The sequence below is a fragment of the Culicoides brevitarsis genome, chromosome 2 (genome assembly GCF_036172545.1).
Source record: "Culicoides brevitarsis isolate CSIRO-B50_1 chromosome 2, AGI_CSIRO_Cbre_v1, whole genome shotgun sequence".
In the NCBI taxonomy this organism is placed as follows: Eukaryota; Metazoa; Arthropoda; class Insecta; order Diptera; family Ceratopogonidae; genus Culicoides; species Culicoides brevitarsis.
Window position 1 is genome coordinate 2,371,306 of NC_087086.1, and position 14,781 is coordinate 2,386,086.

The 14,781-nt window shown below is 25.7% G+C and overlaps 1 protein-coding gene and 2 non-coding genes across 7 annotated transcripts in view; all 3 read left to right on the plus strand.

The window, feature by feature from the left end:
• LOC134828374 (semaphorin-1A) overlaps window positions 1-14,781 on the plus strand; it is a 51,814-nt gene that overhangs the window by 32,289 nt on the left and 4,744 nt on the right. For all 5 annotated transcript variants that reach the window (XR_010161898.1, XR_010161899.1, XR_010161901.1 and 2 more), the window contains 3 exons: window positions 7,745-7,841; window positions 10,951-11,059; window positions 11,266-11,461. Coding sequence is in view for 1 of the 5 variants with exons in the window: in XM_063841324.1 (XP_063697394.1) it covers window positions 7,745-7,841; window positions 10,951-11,059; window positions 11,266-11,461 (402 nt within the window). In the remaining 4 variants the exon portion in view is untranslated. The remainder of the gene's footprint in view (window positions 1-7,744; window positions 7,842-10,950; window positions 11,060-11,265; window positions 11,462-14,781) is intronic.
• Trnac-gca (transfer RNA cysteine (anticodon GCA)) lies at window positions 13,053-13,124 on the plus strand. Its single transcript has one exon. It is a non-coding gene; the product is annotated as a tRNA-Cys (tRNA).
• Trnac-gca (transfer RNA cysteine (anticodon GCA)) lies at window positions 13,696-13,767 on the plus strand. Its single transcript has one exon. It is a non-coding gene; the product is annotated as a tRNA-Cys (tRNA).

The window sequence follows — 14,781 nt, forward strand, 5'->3', positions numbered from 1 at the left end:
TAAAATTTTATCAAAAGAAAACTCTTCAAAAAAAAATTTTCAGTTCAATAAAACTCAAATTACTCATAAATCAAACTTTTGGCAAATCCATGCACTTTCCTGCCCTCAAACAACACTTCTCACTTCACTTCCCTCCCCTGCGAGTCTTAACTCAACCATATTTTCCCTTAAAATTTATTTAAATAATTCCATTATTCTATTAGTATTTATATTATTTCTGTTAAATCTACATAATTTCATGTTATTACCGCGCGCGTAATAAGCTTGTCACATGCCCTCTGTCGTCGTCGTCGTCGTCGTTCGTTGTCGAAACATTATATTAGACACACTTTGAAAATGTTTTGAATAAATTAAGAGAACATTTTCGTGAATGAACGCAAATAAATAACAGAAGGCAAGAAAAAAAGTGAAACGAGAGAGAGCGCAAAAAAAGTAAACATATAAAATTTATTTATTTATATATCAAAAGGACATCCAACCCCACTCTTTTTGCTTTGTGTGTTTGTTGTGTTGTTATTGTTCCCTCTCTCACTCAGATTCCATGTCCGACGCTTCGTTACGAACAAAAACACTTTACTTTTCACTTAAAATTTAATTCAACATTTAGCCGGAGGGCAGTTTTTATTTTTAGATGCGCTCATGTGTGTTTTCGCTCTCGGATTTCACGTTGCAGTTGTATTTGAATAATTTATTATTAAATTTGTTCGTTTTGTTGAACATGCTGAATTACATCAATTACAAAGTGTACGGATTGGATTTTCCGAAATAAATAACGAACAGCATTGAAAAAAAAGTGACAGCTGATAAATTGGAATCTTCAAGTTGGGTGTTATTGGGTCACATCCGGGCAAATGGCGGCGCATGAAATCTGAATCCAATCACTTGTCACGATAAATGCATCCGATTATCATCCGATTTATTATTACAATGTCTAAACAAATAAATTCCCGTACGCTGCTGCTGCCCTAAAAAGAAGAGGAAAAGATGAGAAATGTTTGTTACCAAATAATAAAAATAAAAATATACGATAAGATAAATATTTTGCTGTACAACATTTTTCTTCTTCTCGGTTCGAGAAAAAAAACATTCCTTGGTTGTGTTACGACCACAGACGATGGAAAAGAGATGTCTTTATCATTGAAGTGTGAAAAATTTGTTTTTCTCGTATTTTTAAAAATTTGCGATAAAATTTACAAAAAAAAAAAATTAAATAATTAGGTAATAAAAAAAATAAAAAAAATAAATAAATAAAAATAAAAAATAATTTAAATTTATTATAAAATTTATTTTATTTTAAATAAAATTAAATTTATAATTAAAAATTAATTAATTTATTTTTAATTAATTTAAATAAATTTTAAATTCAACGAAATATTTATTTTTAAATTTAATATATTAAAAAAAATAATTTTTTATTTAAAATTTATTTAAATTTAATTTAATTATTTTATTTAAAAAAAAAATTATTTATTATTTTTTTTATTTTATTTAATTATTTATTAAAAAAATAATAAAAATTAATTTTAAAATATTTTTAAAATTTAATAAAAAATATTAATACTTACCAAAAACTTTTTATCATTTTTCAACAAAATTGCAATTTTGAATCTTCTTAAGAAACAAAATTTTCTTGCTGCGAAACAAAAACTCCTCACAATCGTCATTCGTATGTAAATATATCGCATCCTCGGCACCGCATGTCGTAACAAAATCGATTGTTGTGCTCTGCGAGGATGTTTGTTTCATTTTTCTTCTTCATCTTTTTTTTCCATCATTTTTTTTTTTTGTCAGGAGAGAAAATATCCTCCAATGACAAAGAAAAACGCATTCAACTTGAAAAAAAGCTTGAACGACGCTAAAGTGAAGTGAATCTGAATAAAAATTGTGAGTGTGCTGATTGAAAGAAATAATAATAAAAAAATTATTTTTTTTTTGTCTTCGTAATAATGATAAAACGATTTACTTAGCAGCAGCAACGAACAAGCCGAATATGGAAAAGAATATATTTATTATAATAAAAAAAGGGGAATGATATTTATTTTTTATGGATTTTTATGTTTTTTTTTTCGAACGTTCCTTTGCTTCGTTCGTCGTGTGAGTGTGCTTAGAAAAAGAAGAAGAAAGTCTTAAATGGGTTTTCCATATAGTTCGGTTTTGTGTTTGCTTGTGTGTTTGTTTGATATTATAATAATATTAATATTAGAAATGGAGCTTAGTAATGTTATTCGCCTTTTGTCGAAATAATAACAATCCGACGATCCATAAAAGCAAGAGGAAATGTACTGAGATGACGTTCGTTGGTTATTGATCTGCTCTCGTGTTTCGCTTCGGTACTCAAATAATGGCAAAAGAGGGAAGACATGAAATTTTTTTTGTGGATTTAAAGCTTAGAAATAAAAATATAAAAATTTATCTAAAAATAATAATCTAAAAAAATTAAATTAAATTTAAAAAAATAAATAAATTTAAATTTTAAGTTTTATTTTAATTTATTTATTTTTTATAATTTAAATTTTTAATTAATTTTAATTCTAAAATTTAATAATTTTAATTTATTTATTTTTTTAAATTTACCTAATTTTTTATTTTAAAAAAATAATTTAGAATTTTTTAAATTTTAATGTATAAAAATTTATGAGATTTTTTTCAAAATTTACAGAACTAAAGTTCTTAAATAAAATTTCACTTAAAAAAATCGATCATAAAAAGTAAAACTTTGATGAAAAAATTTCATTTTCAGCATTTTATGCTTTTTTATAGAAAAAAAAAAATAAAAATATTTTTAAAAAATTATTTTAATAAAAAAAAATATGAAAATTCATTAAAAAATAATCTAAAAAAAATTTAATTTAATTTAAAAGAAAATAAAAATTAATTAATTTTTAATTTAATTTTAATTTAAAAATTAAAAAAAATAATTAAAAAAAACTTTAAAATTAAATTTTTGATGAAAAAATATTTTCAACAATTCAGAAAATGATTCTCTTGAAAAAAGTTAAATTTTCATAAACCTCTTGAAACCTCAATTTATAGACACCCTTCTCATGATTGGTAGCAGGTGCTCTTGTTGTATGTCATTTTTATGGCTAAAAGAAAAAGAAAATTTCATAAAACCTTGATAAAAGTGACTTTTTTACGTACATACCGCACTTTTTATGTTCCTCCGTAAATATCCTTCATCTAATAAATAATAAATAAATAAAAATACATTTTAAAACATTAAATCTATGCTGTGAAAAGGAACGGATTTACTTTTGTGAAAATCTGATCTAAATTTCTTCCGCTTTTCCATTAATAATAAACAACATATTGTCTCGACAGTATTGATTTTCCTCCAAAAATTTTATTGCACCTTTCAAACTCGGGCCATTTAGATGCAAATTGCACACCCGTTGTCGTCGTCGTCGTGCAAAAAAAAAATGCATACGAGACAATACGAGTTTGTCCCCTTTATTGTTCACATTCGTCGGTTGGCTGCTGGCCAGAAACAATGAAACTGTTAAATTAATTTTGTATCACTTCTAAAAGGTGTTCCCCATTTTCATTTTTATTTTAACATATTCTACCTCATTTTAGAGACGAACATAAGTTCAGGTAAATTTCGGTAAAATGATCTTTTTTAGAAAATGAGGGAAAACGAAGAAGAAAGAAGTTGTTTGTAATAAAATTTTTATAACAAACTTCGTATAATTCTGCTGAAGGCTTTTTTTCTTAACCAATATCGAATTTCCCTTTTCGTATTTTTTTAACTGTGGGGAACATGAACAAACTTTCCAATCAAAATGAAAAATTAAATGTTCGCGCAAGTGAATCGTAATCCAATTTTTCTCATCTCAATACACTCGCTCCGTAGCACAAAGGCGGCTCATGGCTGATATCAATATCTTAATCTTATTTATACAATTCATTTGATTTTCCCGCGTGCCGTCGTTTAAAATGTATATTTATGCTTACTTTGCCGTTTTATTTGTCGTTGTCGCTCATTTTATTCCGTTTTGCTTCGAATGATTCCGGGATGGTTTTTCCGTAAATTGTCGTGTTTTTTGTGCTAAATTATATGTGAGCTCCCTTCTGAAGATGTCTTTCATCGTTGTCGACATTCAATGCTGCCTTCACTTGTCGTCGTCGTCGTTTGTTATTGTATCTATTTCTGTTTGTTTATTCTTTTCTTCCTTTGAATTTTTTTTCACTTTAAATTATTTTGACTTTCATTTTTATGAGACGATTCTACTTTTTTTTGTGATTTTGTGAGAAAATGTCTCACGGATTTTTTTTTAAATAATTTTTGCTTGGTTTGGATTTAAAATAAAACACCTTTTGAAAAAATATCAAAAAATAAAAAATAAATAAATATTTTAATAATAAAAATAATAAATAATTTATAAAAAAAATAATTAAAAATTGATGAAAAAATTAAATTAAAAATAAAAAAATTAAATTGAAAAATAAAATAAAAAAAAATTTAAAAAAAATAAAAAAAAAAAAAAAAAATTTAAGAAGTCAAAACTATTTTTTTTAAATTTTAGACTTCTAATTTTTTTTAACTTTATTTTTTAATTTTTATTTTATTTCATTTTTTTATTTTATTATTTTTTAATTTAATTTTTTTTTTATCAATTTTTTATTATTTTTTTAAAATAAAATTAAAATAATTAAATAAAAAAATAAAATTTAAAAAAAACTATAGAAGCCTAAATTTTAAAGAAAAATAAAAAAAAATTAATTTAAAGCTTCTAAAAATTTATTTTTATTTTTTACTTTACTTTTTAATTTAATTATATTAATTTTATTATTATTATAAATTATATTTTTATTTTTTGCTGAAACAAAATAAAATTTATTCTTATTTCTCATAAAATCGCACAAAAATGTAAAAAACAAAAAAAGAAAAATTTCAATAGACGCATGTATGAAAATAAACACAGCAAAGAATACTCACAACGAACGACAAAGTTTAAAAAAGGAAAAACCGTCGCACTCTCGAGGAAGCCGCATGTAACGAGGCGTAGAAAATTTGCATTATTTGTCAAGCGTTGCGATTCTTTTCCTTCTTTTCTCTCGTTGTTTCTTCCTCTTTCCTTCTTTGTACTAAAAAAACACAAAAAAAAATAATAAATCGGGATATTCACCTCATTTCGTGTGACGTTTGCGTAACTTTGTAGGCCAAATCTGAAAAAAAATTAAGATAATTACTTTTTGAAGTTAATTTGTTCAAAATTCAGTGACAGAGATTGATTAACATCGACAGGTTTTAATTAAAATCTCACCGTCTATCAACAGCAGCAGCAACTGAATTGTAATTTGCCAAAATCATTGCAATGTGCCTAAAACGAGGGAATGACACCAAACCACGCATCGTATTCACAATAAATCGATAAATTTCTCCGTCTTGCGTTCTTTTATCCAGATTTCGACTAATTTTTTCGTTGTTGTTGTTGTTGATGATGATGATAAAAATGATAATGATGCTGCTGCTGCTTCTGACGACAAAAAAAAACTTCCATATATCCACAAGGGTTGCAAATGACGAGAAAAAAAAAGTTAGAGAGGAAAAAAAATCGATTTTGTAAAACTTTCCTTCTGGCATGTTTTTGCCAACATCGCTCGTCGTCGTCGACAAATGACACTTGTGCGCCTTGTTGTAAATGTGGCAAGCAACGAAGCAAGAAGTGTCTCTCGTTGCATACGAAATCATCACAAATTACAAGTCTCTTGTAAAAAACAAAACGTTTTTTTTGTGACTTTTTTTTTACTTCAATCGGCAATTTTTATCTCCCTTTTGGATCGTTCCATGGCATTGTTCGAGGAATGTCTCTTTTCATGCCGCACACTTTCCATTTTTTTTCTCGGTTTTTCCCGTGTGGCAATGCCAACTGCATACAAATTGGAGCAAAAAACGCACCGAAAATGGTTTGAACTTCATTCTGCACGACACGACGTTCATTTAAAGATAAAATGGTGGCTTCCGATGCGAAATGACTCATGAGTCGAGTCCCTTTTGTGTGCGACGAATGATTTGCATTTTAGATAAAAAAAAAAACTTTGCCGGTTGCCGACGTCATTCGATGTCCAAACAAGTCATAAACAGAGAGAAAACGAGAAAACGGATGATGGACATCATTTTTGTTGTCTTGTCATGCCTTTTTCTCCTCACTCAGACAAACCAATTAATGCTGAATGAATGGAATGTTGTTTGTTTTGAACAAATGGATTTTTTTTTCGTTATTAAAATCGTCTAGTAGCTTTTTTTCCGAAAATTAATTCAAGGCACGAACAACTTTTGGACTGACTTTGGGAGACTGACTGAAAGAAAATGAAAAATCAATCAAAAAGGTTTCAAAAAAAAAGTAACAAATAAATTTGCCGCTCACTTGAAACAACCAATTCTCTTGTCCTCTTCACTTCTTCGAGTGGTTCTTCGAGGGAATGAGGGAAAATGTGATATCATGACAAGGGACAAGTTCTGTTTGATCCCATTGTCTATTTTTATCACGAACGAATTTTATTGTCTTGGTTTCCTTGTTATCAGTGTTTTGTTTGCGCAATGCCTTCTTCGCTCTCGACTTTTATCGAATAATTATCTCGTTCGGTCGTTCTTCGATCGTTCAATGGAAAAATGCTGTCTGTAATTACAGAGAAATGGAAAAAGATGTTTGAATTAGCAAAATGGTTAATTTTGAAAGTTATCTTTAGTTTTTTATTTAATTATTTTTTTTTAATTTCTAAATTTAAACAAATTTTAGAGTTAAATAAATTTTAAAGTTAAAAAAATTAAAAAAAAAATTAATTTAGAATTTTTTTGAAAAATTTTCAATATTTCACATTTTGATACTCCTCATTAATTTTTGAGTTTAAATTTTATATTTTTTAATTTCAAATTTTATATTTAAAAATAAAATATTAATTAAAAATTTTATTAAAGCCAAATTTTACTTTTTTTGCAGTTTTAATTTTTGAAATAAATTTAAATTAAAAAATTTGTAATTTTTTCACATTCTTGTACTCCTCAAAATTAAAAGGAATACTAAAAAGTTATTTTTTTTATTTTAAAAAACTTTAAAACTTTTTTTTTTAATTTCTAAATTTAAACAAATTTTAGAGAAAAAATTTAAAAAAAAAATTAATTTAGAAATTTTTTGAAAAATTTTCAATATTTCACATTTTGATACTCCTCATTTGAAAATGAAATTTTTGAATAAAATGAAATTGAAATTTAAAAAAAAAATGTATCAAAATCAGAACTTACCTCATTAAAATCCATTCCTTAACCATCACAATAAAATATCCAATTTCCTTGGATTTTTATTTAATTATCTCTTAAACCTTGAAATTATCTTCCTTTACGAAAAAAGAAAAAAATCGCCACAAAAATCCTCACATTCGCAAAATTGATTAATTGAAAAGGTCATAAAATAACAACCGACGATAACAACTTTTTTTTCGTTGTTTGTTTTAATCTACACGTTACATGTTTTCGCCAACATCGTCGTCGTCGTCGGGAGCACAGAAAAAAAAACTACGAATAAATAACATGTAGTGCAAATAAAGAAAAAAAAATGTAGCTGACTACAATTTCCCTTAACATTTCCTCTTCCATTCCCTTAAATATGTGTCAAACGTGTCGCTTCGCTTATTCGTCGTTGTCCATGTTTGTTCTTGTTCAGTCGAAATTGAAACATTTAACCATTTTTTTGTATCAACAGATTGTTAACGGAGCATTTTTTTCTCTTTTTTTTTCTTTCAGGATCCGATATCGTGGCGAAATTCCAAGGGAATGAATCAACAATCGATCACTTTAAATTAGTGCTACGTGATGGCAATAGTTTACTTGTAGGCGGAAGGTAAGACCATTTTTAAGTGATTTTTTGTCAAAATTTTCAAAAAAAAAGATTTAAAGGCTGTCTGCGAAAAAATTGGCAATGTTCCTTTTTGTAAAATCCAAATTAATTGGCTTCGAGTTGTTTTCAAATATCAAAACTGTAAAAGAAAAATGAAAATTTTATTAGAATTTAAAAAAAAATTGATAAAAAAATCGAACCTTGGTTTAAACTTGTTTCAAATAAAAAAATAATAAATAAATTAAAGTAAAAAAATAAAATTGTTTTAAAAAAAAAAAAAAAAATATAAAATTTAAAATATTTTTAAAAAAAATTTTAATAAAAAAAAATCAAATTATAAAAAATTTATATTTTTATAAAAATATAATTTAAAAAAAATAAAAATTAATTAAAAAAAAATAAATTAAAAATAAAAAAAAATATATTAAATGATTAACAAATAAATTTATTAATTCAAAAATTTAAATTTTTAATTAATTAAAAATAAGTTTCTTAACGAAGTAAAACATTTTTCACTAAAATTTTAAAAAATATTAAATTTTACTTTTTAACTGATATTAATTAATTAAAATCTAAAAATATAATATTTGATATTTTTTAATAAATCTCCATATTTTTGTTAATTTTTGTAAAATTATAAATTAATTTAAATTTTTAATTAATTTTTTTTTTATGAAGGACAATTTTTTTTTATTAAAATTTAAAAAAAATATAAAAATCTTTGTTCTATTACTGATTTTTACTGAAGTTTTAAAATAATTAAATTAAAAAATATTTAAAAAAAATTGAATTTAAATATTTTCATATTTTTTTTAAATTTTATATTAAATATCTCTTCTAAAAATGTTATAGAAGCCATACTTTATCCAAAAAACTGAACTTAAAACACAAAATGTATTTCAAAAAAGCACTTTCATCACTTCTTACGATAAATTCTCACAATTTTTCATCTATTACTTCGTTTTCTGTCACAGGTTTCCAATATTCTGAGAAAAATTATTAAATTTTTGCTTGAAATGGTCATAAATTCACATCCAACTGAGCAAAAGAGAGAGAAATTTCCCTCAAAATCCAGTACGGAGTGTGACAATGACAAGCAATCCAAACAAGTATATCAATCAAGTCACTTGTCTCGTCTACCTTTTCTCGTCGTTCTCTACCGCATCGCATGCTGCTCCTGTTGGGAAATTGTACAGTGAAAATAAAATCGCAATAGAATAAATGATGAATGATATTTTAAGGAAAATTTTCAATTTTAATTTCGTGATTCATTCACAAAATGAAAGACGTGATTTGAATCGCATCGTGAACGAACGAACGAAGGTATTTCGTCATCGTCAAAGAAACACGTTTCGCAGCAAGGAGACATGACTTACCTTGACAAACTTCGTCTTCTTCGGAGTTTTTTGCTTGAAGAAGGAATTTTCAAGGATTTCATGACTGTTCGCACGCCGTTTCCCCACAGAGCATCCTCTGACAGCATAAAAAATGTTCAGTTGTTATAAAGAAATAAATAAAAAAAAACCGTTTTTCTCGTCGGATGTCTATTTTGATGGGATGCAATTATTCATTTCCTACTTTTTTGTGTGTAACCAAGCAATATTCAAATGATTGTAACCAGAATAGAGGAGAGACTTCAATATTTCAAGCTTCAAGATAAATTTAATTCTAAACTTTTTCCATTTTCATCGTGAAATCGTTCTTTTTTTTTGTTTGCATCGCCGCGCCGCAACAAAAACGCGCAAAAGAACGACTTTTTTCGGAATATAAATCATGAATACGTTTATCAAGCGGAAAATAGTGATAATGGGATTTTTTCACTCGCTCATAATTTTTATTCATTTTTCCCTATTTCATGTTTTTTTTATGGTTTTCGTAAATTTCCCCCGAAAAAGTGCCGAAAACCTTTAAATGTTCACCCATTTGCAGAAATAAGTTGCGAAAATGATAAAAGATGAAAAATAAAAGCGACACTAATTTGATGGATAAGTAACGCCACAATGCACAAGTAATTGTTTCATGAGAACAATTTTTGCTGAGAAACAATGTTCGTAATAGAATTCTCGGGAAAAAAAAATTTTGAAGTTCAAGAATCGTTTTGGCTTGTTGGTTTGGGGAAACGAAAACGACGTCGGGGACGAGAATACATAAAATATATTGAAACATTGATTTTCTGTCGTTTTGCAGTGTAGCTGCTGTCTGTGTCTTGTGTAATTTATCTTGTAGTACTTTCTTGTATCTTTTTTTTTTTTTGAATTGGTACTTTTTTTAGGACGAGAAGATTTTTTGAAGTTTTTCGTGTCAAATAATTTTTTAAAAATTTTTATCAAAGATTAATTTTAAAATTTTTTTTTATCAGAAATTAAATTTAAAAGGTTAATTCATTAAAAAATAAAAAAAAATAAATAAAATAAAATTAGATTTTTTTTAATATTTAAAATTTATCCTGAAATTTAAAATTCATTTATTTATTTAATTAATATAAAATTATTATTTTTTAAAAAAATTTTTTTTTTTTTTTAAATTATTTAAAAAATTAATTTAAAAAAATTTTTTTTAAAAAATTAATTTTTTTAATAAAAAATAATTAAAAAAATTAAAAAAAAAATTATTATTAATTTTTAAAAAAATTTTTTTAAATTTAAAATTAAAATTTAATTTAAAAATAAAAAATATTTTTTTAAATATTAAAATTAATTTTAATAAATTTAAATTTAATTTATTAAAATAATTTTTTTTTAATATTTTCCATTTTTCTTTAAAAAATTTCTTTAAAAAAAATAAAAAAAAATCTTAAAATTTATTTTTTTTAAAAATATCAAAAAATTTTGTTTTGACTAATTTTTTGTTAATTTGCGGTATTTTAGAGTAATAAATCTTTCAAATTTTATCTTTAGAGCTTTTAATAAGTAACTTTTAAGCAATTTTTAAATTTTTGCATCACATTTCGTACATTTAACCAATTTTTAAAAGTTAAAGACAGATACGTAAAAAGTTTCTTGCAACCTGAAACATTGCCAATGATTGCATCAGCCCGCAACAGCTTTATATCGAAACTTTATCCTAAACATTTTTATTTTATACAACTTTTTTTTTGTCTTTTTTCTTCCAGAAATGTCGTTTACAACCTCACACTATCCGACTTGCAGGAACAACAACGTCTCGTTTGGTATTCGCCGGAGGAAGACGTTAAAATGTGTGAAATGAAGGGAAAAGATGAGGTAATTTTTCAAAAAAACGAACCAAAGTCGAGTCACTTCGAGTCGACAAAAGACCAAAAAAAAAATTCAATTTTATGAGTTAAAAGAACAGAAAAATTTACATTCTGTCTGCAGTTTTGTCGTCGTCAAATTTGCCTGTGGCAACAATTTCCGTCTGTTTTTGTTGTGTTTTTCTCATGTTTCTCTTCCTTTTTTTCCCTTTGTAGAGTTCCTGCCAGAATTACATTCGAGTGCTTGTGACGCCGACGCCTGGTCGATTGATGGTTTGCGGGACAAACTCGTTTCGACCCATGTGCCATACGTACGAGATCACAGCAACAAATTACACGCGAGTGCTCGAGAAGCCAGGACAAGCGCTGTGCCCGTACGATCCGCATCACAACTCGACTGCCGTCTTTGTGGGTGAGTAATTTTGTGACATTTTTTCGGACTTTTCGCAAGGGAAATGGAATCTTGATTAGAATTGTAGCGACGACGAACAAACAACCGGTAAATATTTTCACCCGAAAAAAAAATAGGTAGTAGGTCATATACATAAAATAAATAAATCAGACGAGCAAACACCGCAATAATAAACACAAGAGAGTGAGAGAAAGAGAGAAAAAACGGCAGAAAAAGGGTGATTTTCAAAAAAAGTAAAGTGAATTGAAAAGGGATTTTGGGACACAAAATAGCTGCATAAATTTGGTTTTTGCATTTTTTCTCTTTTCCTTTTTTCCGTTCGTCATACGGACCTACAAATTACTTGATAGGCCTTCAGATTATTTGTTTAATAAAGTTAGGAACGTAATTTACGATATTTTGTCGTTTAATCTCTGACCCAAATTTCTCATATCCTGTGGATTAAAAAAGGGATAAATTAAACGACTTATCAAACAAACGAAAATTTGTAATTTTTTTTTTTTCAAAAGCATAAAATTTTTTTTTTTCTGAAAATTTTTTTATTAAATTTTTTGTTTATTTTTTTAAATTTTATTTTAATATTTAAAGAAATATTTTTTATTTAATATTTTGAATATAAAATTTAAAATAAAAAAAAATAAAATTTTTAAATTTAAAAAAAAAATTATTTTTTAATTTTATATTTGAAATATTAAATTAAAAATAATTATTACTTAATTAGGCCATTAAATTTAATTAAATAATAATTAAATTATAAAAAAATTAAAAAAATTAAAAAAAATATTATTTTTTATTTTCAAATTTGATAAATTTTTTTTAAATAAATTTTATTTTTTTTTATTTTTAAATTTATAATTTTTATATTTTTATTTTATTTTAAATTTTATATTTATTTATTAAAATTATTGAAAAAAAATTAAATTATTAAATTAAAAATAATTTTCAAAAATTAAAAATAATTGGTTGAAAATGATTAATTTTTTGGAAAATTAAAAAAAAAAACAAAAATTTAAAAAATCTCATAAATTTTGTCGTTAAATTCTCTTTCTTTTAATCCGCCGTTAAAAAAAACATAAAAGGGTGCGTTTTTCGCCGTCACAATTTCAACACGAGAACTGCCGACGAGATCTTGATTTTTAATTGGCGTTGCGAGAATGCGATATTTTAATTAAAGGCAATTAGAATTTGCTTGAATTTCAAGCAAATTTCCATGAATAGTAATTACTTTGCGTTCATTCACGTTTTTATCTATCCATCCAACGAAATGAGCAAAAAACATGTCTGTAAGGGTAATTCTCGCAATAATATTTTTTTTTTATATATGACGAAAAAAAAAATTCATGTCTCATCAGTTTTTATTGTGTGTGACAAGCAAGCTGCCCATTGAATGTATGGGAGTCGGCTTGCGAATGGAATAAAATGAACGTTATCGCATTATTTACACAATTGTTAACAAGAACAAAGAACGATTTGTCAAAAAATATTTTCTTATCAAGAATGAACGAAACGCACGAAAGTTGTAAGAAATTAAAATAAAAATATAATAATGGACAAACGAAGTAATGGGTTGTATGTCGTGTATGTTCATAGCGGAGGCTTAGCTCAGTGGCAGAGCAATCGACTGCAGATCGATAGGTCACCATTTCGACTATGGTAGTCTCCTTCAAATTTTTTTTTATTTTAATTTTTTTATATGTTTTAATAATTTTTATTAATTTTTTGTGATTTTATCTTAATTTTAATTTTTTTTCTTCATAATTTTTTTTTTTAATTTATCTTATAAAATTCAAAAAATCACTTTTTAATAAAAATTTAAGCTTTTATGAATTTTTGTTCACAAATTTTTAACAAAAAAAAAAAAATTTTAATAATTTTAATTTTTTTAATGATTTTTTACTCGATTTTAACTTAAGTTCTTTAAAATTTTTTAAAAATTAAAATCAAATAATTTTTTAAAATTAAATTTAAACTTTCATGAAACTTTTTGTTAACAAAAATCTAATTTTTGATAAATTTGATGACGTTTTCAGACCTTTTTCATAAAAATTTATTCAAAAATCATTTCTCATTCCAACTTTTTTGTTCATTTAACAAAAAATCCATTACCTCTTGTTCCATAATTCCATCAAAATGCTACATCAGCATTCCTCCCACACACTTTAAAAACTTATTTCATTCAAACTTTTATCCAAAAATAGTTTTTTTTTCGTCTCAAATCGTTGCAAATTCATAACGGAGGCTTAGCTCAGTGGCAGAGCAATCGACTGCAGATCGATAGGTCACCATTTCGACTATGGTAGTCTCCTTCATTTTTTTTTTAATTTTAAAATTTTTTTTTTAAATAATTTTTTTTTTAATTTTTTAAATTTTTTTTTTAATTTTAAAATTTTTTTTTAAATAATTTTTTTTTTAATTTTGTAATTTTTGACTCGACTATAATTTTTTTTTCTTCAGAGTTTTTTTTTCAAAATTGAAATTCAAAAACTAAAAATAAAAGTTTAAGCTTTAATTTAAAAAAAAAAATTTTTTTATCAATTAACTGAATACTTGCAACAAAATCCAATCGATCCCTTGTTCAATTTTTTCTGTAAAAAAAAAAGAAATAATTAATTAATGAACAAAAGAAGAGAAAAAAATCATCAAAAAATGTAACAAAAGAGAATTAACACGAATTCGGCGCAACATGAGGTCGGTTATTCGATATCGACGGGAACTCGAACAACAAAAAGTGAAATTCATGTGGGTGAGTCTAATTTCGTGTGTCGAATCGCAGCGCGGAAATCGGCTGCAAATGAAAAAAAAAAGATAATCTCGACGATTTTTTTTTCTTGCGTCATAAATTTTCATGTACGTTTTTTACCTGAAAAAATTTTGCCAAAAAAAAAGAACTTGTGAGAAAATAATAAAATTTTTCCCACACACAACACGAGCTTTCATCATCATCAACATGAATATATGGATGAACATTGTTCTCTGCTTCGGTCTCCTCATCTCGTCTCATCCCGTGTGTTCGTTGTTCTGCTAAATGAAAATATCAATTGACCTAATTTCAGTTCGTTTCATGTTCTCGACACACCTGATTCTGAACGCAGCAGCAAAATGTTTGTTTTGTATGCGAAAAATCCCTTTAAAAAATGCTTGGTTTGGATAAATTGAAATTGAGCTTGGTTGTTGTTGTTGTTGTTGTAATGCACACACACACAATGTTTGAACATTTAATCAATTTTATTTTATTTTTTATTACTTTTAATGGGTCAGCAGAGCATTCAGGCAGCTGCAGCATGATGCGGCTTCCCATCTTTGTGTGGCATGTGTGCGGT